The 13,075-nt window shown below is 34.6% G+C and overlaps 1 protein-coding gene across 1 annotated transcript; it reads right to left on the reverse strand.

Moving 5' to 3' along the window:
• Window positions 1-721: 721 nt before the first annotated feature.
• LOC138716157 (cuticle protein 19-like) lies at window positions 722-10,547 on the reverse strand. The gene is made up of 3 exons (XM_069848987.1): window positions 10,469-10,547; window positions 6,791-6,898; window positions 722-1,804 (listed from the first exon to the last, which is right to left on the reverse strand). Exons 1-3 carry the CDS (start codon window positions 10,481-10,483, stop codon window positions 1,472-1,474), a joined length of 456 nt encoding a protein of 151 aa, XP_069705088.1. The 5' UTR covers window positions 10,484-10,547; the 3' UTR covers window positions 722-1,471.
• Between the last annotated feature and the right edge of the window lie 2,528 nt (window positions 10,548-13,075).

The following is a 13,075-nucleotide window of genomic DNA, read 5'->3' on the forward strand; positions in this document are numbered from 1 at the left end:
TTATAAATTCCAACTTTAAGACTTTTTGACAGCAGACTAGATGACAAATGCTTCTCAACCGAATAATAACAGGCATTTCCCATATTTATTCTGTGTTTAATATCCTCCCGAGTGTCACTTGTATTTGTTACAGTTGCTCCAAGATATTTGAATTTTTCCACCTCTTCGAAGGATGAATCTCGAATTTTTATGTGTCTCGGTGAAACTTACAACAGAGTTCGTTCAGGCTAGTTTCTATCTGATGCTTTTCCAATTCACTGCGGGATAAAACAAGAAGTGCACTATCACCTTTACTTTTTAATTTCGCTCTAGAATATGCCATTAGGGAAGTTCACGATAACAGACAGGATTTGGAATTGATCGGGTTACATCAGCTTCTTGTTTATGCAGATGACGTGAATATGTTAGGAGAAAATCCGCAAACGATTAGGGAAAACAGGGAAATTTTACTTGAAGCAAGTAAAGCGATAAGTTTGGAAGTAAATCTCGATAAGACGAAGTATACGATTATGTCTCGTGGCCAGAATATTGAATATTGTACGAAATGGAAATAATAATAATAATAATAATAATAATAATAATAATAATAATAATAATAATAATAAAGTAATAATAATATTACAATAATTAATATTAAAATAATAGTAATAATAATAATAAGAATAATAATAATAGTACAGTATAATGTGAGGAGAAATAAATTGATACAAGAAAATCACTTATGAAGTGAATTTTATTTAACATGTTTATATTATATTTCACGAAACATGTTAACAATCAAATTACATACTGTATTTATTTTATTTTAAAGACAACTTTGTCTTAATGCATTTAATTATTTAAAGCATATTAAAGAACACAGGTACAGACAGATATAGTTAGTAATAAACTGTGGCAATTAACGAGCGATGTGCATCCATTCTTAATAGGTGAATAGTAACAAACAAAATATAAGTCAACAAAGGTCCTTGTCGGTTGCTAGTGATGGCGCTGCTGATTTATAAGTGTGTACAGGCACAGAGTACGTAAAGCAAAACCTGGAGAATAAATTATGTTTCGTTTTGTTTCTTCTTTTTTTAAAGATTGCAATTTAAATTGCATTAAATCTCTGGTAACAATTATGAAAATATTTCAATAAAAATAGTGAAGTATCCCATTTATAAGTAGGAGTTGGTTACAGTTTCGTAAACTACTTTCGTTGTATTTTGAAAGGGACGTGACAACTAAGAAATCCTGTGTTGTTGAAGTCATAAGAATGTATGGTGTAAATTTTCCTTTGTTTTCCATATTTATAAAATACTAATGGGTAACAACAAACAGAGTCTAACTGGGCGTCACAAATACTTCAAGATAACACCGTGCAAGTACATACTTTTGAGCGCTTCACTTAACCGACAGTCATTTGCCGATATCGCATCCATTCACAATTCATTCAGATGATTCATGTCGGTTTAATTGATTTGAGCTTGGCCTAGTAATAACCCCCATAGGCTCCATAACCGCCGTATCCGCCATATCCACCATAACCGCCATAGCCATAGCCTCCATAACCGCCATGGCCATAACCTCCATAGCCGTGGTACACGGGGCCAGCAGGATGGACAGCGTGGCCGGCCTTGTGGACGACGGCGTTGAATCCGTTGTGGTCGTCAGCGGTGTACTCCACAGTACGTACGGTGCCATCGGGCTCCACCAGGCTGTACGATCCCTTTACTACGTCGCCATCACGGTTCTCCCATTGACTTTTTACGTCACCGGTGTGGGGGTCATGAACGGCGTAGTCGAAGGCGTAGCGAGGGTAGGCCTTAAGGGAGATAAATATACAAGAATTGAAATCACACAATGAGGCGTAGATATCAACATTACTACTAATTCTATTTTAATAGAAATATTACCATGTGTGTGGTCTAGGGGTGGCAAATTATATGGTTGTTTCTTTTAAAGCTTTTTTTTTTTTACTCTAAGGTAAAAGTTTAGTAATCCCAAAGTCAATCAAACAAATCTCAGCTATTCCATCGACGCTAGGTTATCGTGTAATTCTATAACGCCGTTTAATAATCGATTAAAAATAAAGTAGCCCATATATTTTCTATAGGATTCACACTAATACCACAGTCTAGTATATACAGTCACGAAGCTCAAAACATAGGGAATATGCATCCATTAGATAGTTGCTAACCACTAGGATCGCTACTATCTCCTCATCACAGACAATGCGAAATAGTACCGGCACAGTCTTTTCTTCCTAGACTAGACGGCAGTTTGGAAGGCGGTCGGCTGCTATTTGCGCCGTAGCATTTCTGGAATGTGACGTCACAAGCTTGTACAGTAGAACCAATCGGAATCAGTCTGTAACAAGTACTTCCCAAGTTCGTTTGTTCACGTGTGAGTGTTTCAATACATTGAGTAAGTAAAACTAACATTTACTGTGTGTGTGTAAGATAAATAAATGGAAGAAGAGACTGTAAAAAAATAAGTATTGCACAGGCAGGTGCGGAAAATATTGTTTAATGTGTATAATTATTTTAAAAACGTTGACGAGCAGAACGCTGCCGGCCATCTTGATGCTGGCTGCAACGTTGCCAACGCGCAAGAAACGACTGCAGAAGCATGTGGTGTGGGACTGAGAACCGGGCAAGGAATATTGTTAGTGAAGGAAACAGGATTTGTTTGGTGTCATGCTTACAGTAATCAATGGCTGAGATCATTATTGTCTTTTGATAATTTAAATTCTCTCCTGCGCTATTTGCATCGCACGTGCGCGTGAAGTACGATGTGGCAATGTTGTTCGCTGCCTTGCCCTCTCTAGCTGTCTCTCTTGACGTAAACGCTAGCAGACTACCGCCTTCCGAATTGCCGTCGACCCTAGTACCCTCAAGAATTCAAGCTTCGTGACTGTATATACTAGTCTGTACTAATACTATCTGTAAGTTTTATGAGTAACTTATACGCTATATTGTTGTCGAGACGACCGTGGAATACGTTTTCTTATGCTCTTTTAATAATTTATTTTGTTAATGGCCATTCATAATGAAAAGTAAATGCAAACGTGACGTGAGCATCAAAGCTTGCGGTCAGGTTACTTAAAGGACCATTCACAATGATTTTCGTAAAGGTTAGCATTAGAAGTGAACGAAAACGTGAACGCAGAAACTTGCAAACTCCAAGCTTTTCGTTTGTGGTAACGTAAGTGATTGCTGATCGTTTACACTGTCATACAGAAAGCGATATGACTGGAAGAGGATTAAGGCCAATTCACAATGAAAATTAAACATAACCGTAACATAAAGACAGAAGTTTGCGGCTAGGTTATCAAATGGGATCATTCACAATGATTTACATAAACACTGACATTAACAGTGCCGTTAGACGTTAACATGAAAATTTGCGAACTCCAAACTTTCATGCTTATGCTTACGTGATTTGCAAACAGTACACAATCGTGGAGCGCGGAAGTATACGGCAGAATATGAGGAAATGGCGTCGTTGTTATGTTTCCATGGTTACCAAGTATCTTTGCGGTTATGTTTATGTCCCCATCATGAATTATGTGATTTTACCGTAACGTTTACATTCTTAAGTTAACGCTTACGTTATGTTTAATTTTCATTGTGAATGGGCCTTTAATCTTTCGTCGAACGATGTCATTTTATTTGTTTCTTCCAGCGTTCTCCGATAGCGCTCTTGTTTTTATGCGCCTTCAGATAGTTTTTTGTTTCAATATAGTTGCTCATGTTACCGCAAAAGAAAAGCTTGGAGTTTGCAAGATTTTGCGTTCTCATTATTGTTCACGTGTAACGATAAAGTTTTCGAAGATCATTGTGAATCGTTATATTAAATAACATGACTGCAAGCTTTGGTGTCACGTTGCGTTTGCATTTACTTTCCATTGTGAATGGCCCTTCAGAGTAGGAACGTACACAGAATGAATACAGTTATAAATATCTGAATGCTTAGGAATAAATTACTAGTTAGAAGTAACATTGAATGAAAATTAGATAATGCTAGGTATATCTTCAGATCTTTTTAGGATTAAATGTGTTTTTATCTATTATACTGCTAATTAGTAGTGGTTGTAGTTAAGGATTTCATGTCTGTAAGCTATCTTCTGTTTCCGGGATCAAAATCATCAAAACACTTAATTACGAGCAATTATTGAAAATATTTTTGTGTGAGAATTCGAGAGTCTCTTAATAACAATATTTCGTAAAATTAACATAATTAAGGCACAACATTTAATTGTATGGAGGCGAGCTTATGTAAAATTTCAACCGCAAAGAGATTTCGCAAGGTTGCAGTGACAATTACAGAGTTATATAAGACTATGACAATAACATTGTCTTTAGTGTTGCTCTTCCATTAAGTCGTGTAGCTTTTAATTTAAATACACCGTTGTTTTCACACAATTTCCGACTGCAAATTTCTGTAACTGAGAAAGTGATACATCTTTATTGTGGTAAAGTTTTTAAGTACTCCTGTTCTGAAAGGAATTGTAATGTAATCTAGCAAACCAATTTGAAAACGAAAAGGAAAAAGAAAGTTGTCATGTGTGAGATTAAATAAGAAATATGCAAAAAAAGAAAGTAAATATAGAGTTATGGCTAGTCCACAATAAACCGTGAACGGAACAGACAACAAGAACGAGAACGGAAGTATTGTTAAAATAAATGAATTTAAACGTGAGCATTTACAATTAACTTTCACGTTCCCGTTCTCGGACTCCGGAAGCTTCTCGTTAATTGTGAATACTGACATTTAAATACACTTATTTTAACAATATTTTCGTTCTCGTTTCCATTGCCTGTTTATTGTGGACCAGCCTTATTAAATATGTTCATTACGTCAAGGCTGTTCATAAACGAGTGGTGCGTAAATGTAGCAAATACAATATTAATAAAAATACTATTGTATTTTCGAAAATTCGAGCTTTTGTTTCAATCGTAGCCGTACACTCTATACCAGAGAAAATTCGAGCTTTTGTTTCAATCGTAGCCGTACACTCTATACCAGATATCTTTGGAGCAGACCATAACAAGGGTCTCGATGCATCTCATGTTATCGCTGCGTTCCCATTGGTTGGCGAGTCATTACTTAGCTGAGAGCGTTGTAGACACTAGAGCGTGCATATCCTGGTTACGAGACGGTATTCAGAGACGCGTCCACTATTACAGTTCTATTGCGTCTAGCATCTGTGCGGTGTATGAGCAGACGACAGTAGTACAACTAGTGACTGATGCAAGAAGGTATGTTCAAAGACATATTACTTTAATTTTCACTTTTCGTTATATGAACGTAGTCGGTCACTTAATTCATACACAGACATTTAGTATCGTGTGAACCGCGCTCTCTTGCATTTCGTTTCGTTGTTTATATCTGCTCCAAAGACATCTGGTATAGAGTGTAGATCAAGCTTACTTAGCTTCCGCCCCATATATATATATATATATATATATATATATATATATATATATATATATTTTTTTTTCTAGCGATTTCATTACACATTATTGCTACATTGCTCAAAATTAAATGTCAGTTCTGTGTGTGTATGTATGTATGTATGTATGTATGTATGTATGTATGTATGTACACACACATTCATATCACTAGCGATTTCATTACGCAGTTTTGCTACATCGCTCAAAATTAAATGTCAATTCTTCAGAAAAATACATTTTACAGAATTCGGAAGACAACAAGAACCAAGCATGAGCTACGTATAGTACAAAATATATATAAGTTCAATCATAAGACATATCTCTTTGCAAATGTTTATTTTCTATGAAAGTATTAATATATATATTAACGTTTTCGCCTTATTTGGCATTTATCAGATATAATAAAATGCTTGATCTGAAACTTGAGTAAATTGATACAAGTTTGAAGGAATTGACTCTTTCAAACATTGTTGATTCGTGTAATTTTCAAGTTCAGATAACGCTTATATAATACTGCCTGATTGGCAGTATTATATAAACATTTTCAAAGAGATATGTCTTATGATTGAACTTATATATATATTGTACTATATTACTAGACTTATCTGAATAAAAATGAACTGTAAATGAGCTACGTATACTTTCTTACTTTTAGTGGATGAGTTTTGCAAATTTAGTTTGAAATTTAATCCACATGACATGTTTATTAGAATTTACCTAAAGGTAACTGGACTTTAGAATTGAGTTGTTAATATCTTTACACCTTATTCGACAGGGAGGGAATGTGCCTGTGAAAACTGACCACGGGAGGAAACTGACCCACGCTCGATGGACAGAAAGGATGAATATCATAAAATATTGCTTATGTATACGCTATAGGCTATGTACAAAAGCTCTTGAAATATTATATGTAGGTCTGTTGACAAGAGTATAGTGTAACACTGGAAATACTTGTTCATTGTGACGTGAAATTATTCTACTGTGCATGCAACTTTCATAATGCATTTTATTGACCCATATCCAGGAATGAGTCTCACATGTAAACGCAGTCCAATTAAGACAACACAACTTAACGTTCGAGAGTGTAATTTTAAAATGGTACTGGTCATTGCTTAATTCTTGAGGCTGCAAGTGGACACACGCCCAATAACGATGGTCCAGTCTCATAAATTATTGAGAGACATGACAATTGCCGTGATATTAGGACTTTTTGTGCTACTCCACGAGGTCGCAAGCCAATACTTGAACAAGAATACGCTTTTTGTTTCGACACAAGACCGTGGCCAGTCATTGTCACGTGGCATTTGATTCTGAGGTTGAAAACAACTTTTTAATTGGGTCCTTGTACTTACGTAATAATCCACGCCGTGCCCCACTGCAGGAAGGGCTACGGGATAGGCAGCAGGCGCTAGGGGGGCGATAATACCTGCGCTGGCACTCACAACAGCGAGAAGGGCAAGCTAGAAACACATTTTGGTTTATATTACACAAAGATATTGCAAAAAAATTATTCTTAATTCTAAGAATTTAGAGAAGTAACTGAATGGGGAATGAAATTGGATTTTGGGTTAAGTTTTATATTAATTTTTTATTTGTCCAATTTATTATTTGGTTCCCGAATTTCAAAATGGCGTACCACAATATATGACCATATTAAAATTATATCTATATTAATTTTCCGCTTTTTTTTTTTCCGAGAAATGAGCGTATACCTTCAGGGCTTTCGCCCTACAGATTCTCCTACGGGCCGCCCCCGAACTCCCTGAACAACCATAGCCCAAAAACATAACTTTTCAGGAGAAACAAAAAAACTATCTGGCATGATGTTGTTAACACGTCAAGTATGAAATTGGTTATGCCATTTCTTAAGGTTGTGTAGAAGCTTGGGAAAACCGAAGTACATTATTTTATAACTTAAATTTCCTCATAGAAATACATGTGTAAATGTAGGTAGGTAACTGTAGAAAATGATTGTTTTAAGAAAAACTACTCTGTTGTGGCTGACTTTCTTGATTATATCCTGTTTCTTCTCTTTTCGTTGCTTACGTTAATTTTACAATAGTAAGTAACGAGAGGAGTGTAGTGCATAAGCCAAAGTCTCAGAGACCATGTGTCAGCCCCTTACAGACTACAATTAACTCTGTAAAAAAACCGGTTCAACCTTAATCTAATTTCAGTCAGTATCGGTATTACAATCAGCCAATATTTGAAATATGTGTTAAATTTGAGTGCGAGGTCACACCTACAGCGATGGAAATGAGAGTGCAGACTGTTCGCTAAGACAGTAACGTCTTCGCATCTGAGGTGTGTGTGTGTGTGTGTGTGTGTGTGTGTATATATATATATATATATATATATATATATATATATATATAATAGATACACACATGCCGAAAGTGTCGATATTTGTTTGTTGATGAGAAATAATTAAAGGAAAATTTGATTTTACAATAACTCAAACACTAGAAAATATAATCTACGAGTAGGATCTTGTGCCTAAAAACTACTTGCTATTTCCACTATATTGATCGGATAAATGCGAATTATCTAGACTTAATTATACCGGTATTACTGAATATCTCATATCTAGTCATGGGAAATTTGAAGCTTATTTGGAGATATTACACATTAAATCGAAAATGATTTAAGGTACTGAAAATGTGCAGAAATGCCACAGAACCTTCTAAATGTTATGACAATGGCGATGAAAGTTTTATTTTAAAATCATAATTTATGGAGAAAGACATCAGTAATCATTGTTCTCTCTTTTATGAGTTTTGTGTATAACAAACTTCATTTGCTACACGTTTAAAAAACTTTCTTAAGGGGAGAGGACGATATTTTTTGGTGAAAAATGAGTAAATTAAAAAAAAATCTTTAAAATACTCTGTGAAATGTGTGGAATGCATTGCATATCATTTTGTGGGTATTTGTGCCCTTAGCGGATGTTGAGACGCCATTTTTAAACTTCCTGCGCTATGGATTTTTAAGTCACACGACCTCTTTATCGTTGTTTCCTGTAACTTCATTTTTTTTTGCTACATTGCCAGATAAAAATGGATATAATTTCTGAACTATTAAAGATACATGCATTAAATTTAGACCACACATTCTTTGGACTATTAGGAAACTTTTCTCTGTAACAGAATTTTGTTAATAGATTTCATTTTTAAAATATGCCCGTTTGTTTGCGAAAAAGGAAATAAAAAAGTGTTATTAAATTGTAATTGTTTATTTTACAAACGTAGGGACTATATCAAAATTCTGTTACAGACAGATTGTAGAGCATGCTTTTGCAAGTACATTGCAAAAATTTATTAAATCTATCTTTAAAAATGGTTTAGATATATCAGTTTTAGTAAAATCCTACATTGGGTATATATTTTTTTAAATATGGGACCCCCAAATATTTTGTTTTCAAAATATTTACATTTGGTTGAGTTGCTACAGCTATGAGCTCTCGACATACAAAAAATTAATATTTTACACCAAATAGGAAAAATGTTTTTAAAAATACCATCCTCTCCCCTTAATTATTTATAAGTGCCAAGCTTAAATTTTGAAGTAAAATCGTAACTTACATGAAAACATATAGTAATATAGATGTCTGTAAATAAGGAGAATAAATAAATAAACGAATAAATAAACAAGTAAACGAATAAACAAATAAATAAATAAGTAAATAAATAAATAACGATAATAAATGAGCATATTATAAGCCAGAATGCCCAAATTTTGAAAGGGAAGATATTTTTACTGTTAGTTGTTTTCTCCATAATGATCTGATTACGTAACTGAAGAGTCGAGCTGTTTTTAATTTCAAGTTCACAAACTTCATGCAAAATATTGTAAGGGAAGGTGTTGTTACTTTCAGCGATGGTTTTCCGTCATACCGATCTTACAACAATAGAATCAAGCCATTGTTACTGTAGTGCAAGTTAAAAAATGTTAACGTAAGATATTGATATTTTAGCGGTGGTTATAACCAAAAAATCAAGCCATTATTGGGTGTACAGTAACGTTATAAATTTCATATAAATGAGGACATAACAAGGCAAAATGTCCAAATATTGGATAGAGATGGTTTTTCGTTACTCCGATCACATAACGAAATAGTGAAGCTATTGTTAAGTGTAATGCAAGTTCGGAAACTTCATATAAACGAGGACGAACTAAGCCAGAATGCCCAAATATTGAAAGGGACTATACCGGTATTGTTACTGTTAGCGGTAGATTTTCTCATTAAGATTACATATCTAAACTGTTAGGATTTTTTGTTAATTTTAAAATTCAGGAACTTCATAAGGCTACTTTAAGAGAAGGTATTATTACTTTTACCAGTGGTTTTTCGTCAAACCGATCTTATATGTTCTTTTAAAACATTACCAAATAATCAGGCTATTGAGTATAATGGAGCAGCTACACCAGCAGAAAGCCAAGAAGAAACTGGAATTTGAGCTCTTTTAGTTATTGCCTCTATAACTACAAGAAAGGAAATAATTTCTATAAGTTCTTAGTCCTCATATAAATGAGAGCGGAAAAGTTCAGAATGTCCAAATATTGAAGTAAAGATACACTTTTGTAGGGATGGTTTTGTGTTACATGGAGCACAGAAACAAAATTTCCGCCACACGTGTGTATGCTGAGTGCAGATTTAATAAAGCATTTCTTACAGATTTCAGAACGAAAATTTAATATTATTGCTGCTTGGATTACCAGAAGAAAAGGATAATTTTGTGAATTTGTAATACACGTTCTTAATCAGAAAAAAATGTGGGCAGGGAGCAGATCAAAGAACCCAGTTCTTGAAATATGCATGATGGTGGTGGTGAAAATTATTACTATTATGATCAAAAATCACAATCCTGCTACCTGTGAATGCCTCAAGGGAGATGACAACCCTCACAAAGGTGGTGGCGTAACGTATGAAATAATTTTAAAGGCTTTGATGTAAGATATATTGATATAAAAAAACTCTATAGTAGGCCTAGTTGAGTTTGGCTCCTTTAAGCTTATGACTATCAACTTACGAAAACTGTCTTCATGTTGATTTGTTGAGAATGCACTTGAGTGTAAAACACTGTGGTACTGATGTGACAGAAGCAGTGGGTTTGTTTTATATACATAACAGCGACACCCAAAAAAATGTTGACACCTTCCGATCTGATTGGATAAATATTCAAGGAAACACTATTAACTTGAAAAAAAATATATTTTCACATTTCTCTCCCTACCAAAGTAGAAGAATTGAATTATCTCGCTTGGATGTGACTGAATTTTAATTCCCATTTCTTACTAAGGTCGTTAAAATTTCCACGTTTCCTAATCGGCAAATTATTACATAAAAAGTTTACATGTTACACGTATTAGAAGAAACCACAGTCTCCCCTATTGCGCCTGGATTTGAACTTGTGGCAATGAGGTTCACATGCTTCGCAGTTGAAGACTGTCACGTCTCTAGGATAACAATGAAACGGAAAGTGAAATCTCTCCTTAAAAAACTGAAGGTTGATTGACTTGCTTTGTGATACGAATTGTTTGTCGCTGTTAGACCAATCTAGGAGGTGCCGAACTTTAAAAAGCGTATCTGCATAGAACACGAACCTTTTGTGTTAAAACGACGATTAATGTTGCTAACACAAGCTACAAAAACCGATGTGGTAGCCAGCATTTAAATTGTTTGGGAGACCTTAGAAGTGAATGCAACATGAAAGGTTCTAAAAGAACATTTTCCTGTTTAATATTATGTACTGTCCAAGATTCTATCAAAGCAGCTCACAAGAAAGATGGTATTTAGTCACAGAGAAATTCCAGGAAATTGCAATGAAAGAAAGTTTCTAGAAATTCATTTATTTTAGAAATCCTATGACGTAATTAATTTGTTTTTTGTTAAAAATCATATTATTCTTCCTATAGTTTTAAATAAATAATAAATAGTTTAAAATAAACAACACTGGAAAACAAAATTCAACTCTTTCTCTATTAAATAGAAAAGAAAAGATAATTCATGTGGTATCATTTCCGCTGATATATCAGTTTACAGTCTTTTTTCTATTGAACATAGATTTCTTTATAATACACATTTTTGGTTGTAATAAAATGATTTTGCTTTAGCCGTGGCGTCGTGGTCTAAGGCATCCTGCCTAGGACTCGTTTTACGGAATTCGCGCTGGTTCGAGTCCTCATGGGGGAAGAAATTTTCTCATGAAATTTCGGCCAGTGTATGGGACCGGTGCCCACCCAGCATCATGATGCACTTGGGGAGCTACGATAGGTAGCGAAATCCGGTTACGCAAACCAGCTATAATGGCATACCTCCATTCTGGTTGGATGATCGTCCACCTCTGCTTCGGCATGTGGCCGTGAGGCCAGCAGCCGGCTGGTCGGTCTTAGCCCTTCGTGGGTTGTGACGCCAAGGATTATTATTATTATTACTATTAATCTTACTATTATTATTATTATTATTATTATTATTATTATAAAAGTAAATTTTTTTTACCTAACCTGAATTCTCAGCGCTAGATGCCTGCGTGCCAGAAAAAATGCAATTATTCTTGAATATCCTTTGTAGTTTAAGAGGAACTTTGAAATATAATAAATCATCTAGTATAAGCTAAATGACAGTTGTGAGCAGTATGGGATGAAGATAAATGCAAGCAAGAAGAAGACCATGGTTGTCGGAAGAAAAGTAAAGAAGAGAAACTTACGAATTCTAAATAAGGCAGTAGAGCAAGTGAACAGCTTCAAATCCTTGTGGTGTACTATAAGCAGTAAGATGAGCTGCTGTCAGGAAGTCAAAAGGAGAATAGCAATGGCAAAGGAAGCTTTTAATAGAAAAAGAAGCAGCTTATACGGACGTCTCGAAAAAGAACTAAGGAAGAGACTAGTGAAGTGCTTTGTGTTGAGTGTAGCACTGTATGGGACATAAACATGGACATTACGACGAAGTGAAAAGAAACGACTAGAAGCACTTGAACTGTGAATTTGAATGTGGAGAAGAATGGAACGTGTGAAATTGACAGACAGGATTAAAAACGAAGCTGTGTTGGAAAGAGTGGGAGAAGAAAGAATAATGCCGAAACTGATCAGAAAGAGGAAAAAAAAATAGCTGGGTCACTGACTGAGAAGAAACTACCTACTGAAGGATGCACTGGAAGGAATGGTAAACGTGAGAAGAGTTCGGGGCAGAAGAAGATATCAGATGATAGACGACATTAAGATGGCACCTAAATATCTTGTTCAGTTAGATAGGAAAATATAAAGAATTAATACTGTAATTATTTGGTTTAATATCATTATTCATGGTGCATGAATGTCCTAATCATTTTGAAAGGAAATGATCAGGAATTAAAGTAATTATTATTTTGTTGAAAGTAATTTATTACAGGCTACTTGCATTACGTTTGGAGTGAAACTACGTATCAAAATAGAATTGTAATTATTTCGTCGAATATCAATGCTAATGGTGCCTGAACGTCCTCTTCACTTTGGAAGGAAATTGTACATACTTATTAAATTTTTATTATTTCCTTGAAACTCGTCATCTCATAGTTTCTGAATATCCTGTTGAGTTGCAAGGAAATAAAAACATATAATATTTTAATAATTATTTTTCTCTCAATTAAATTAAATTGACT

The sequence above is a fragment of the Periplaneta americana genome, chromosome 16, assembly GCF_040183065.1.
Source record: "Periplaneta americana isolate PAMFEO1 chromosome 16, P.americana_PAMFEO1_priV1, whole genome shotgun sequence".
Lineage (NCBI taxonomy): Eukaryota > Metazoa > Arthropoda > Insecta > Blattodea > Blattidae > Periplaneta > Periplaneta americana.

Excerpts from the sequence above, each read along its gene's own strand:
- LOC138716157 (XM_069848987.1), bottom strand. Across the intron at positions 1,805-6,790 it reads GGCACGGCGTGGATTATTAC|GCCTACCCTCGCTACGCCTT; the intron begins GTAAGTACAAGG and ends ATCTCCCTTAAG.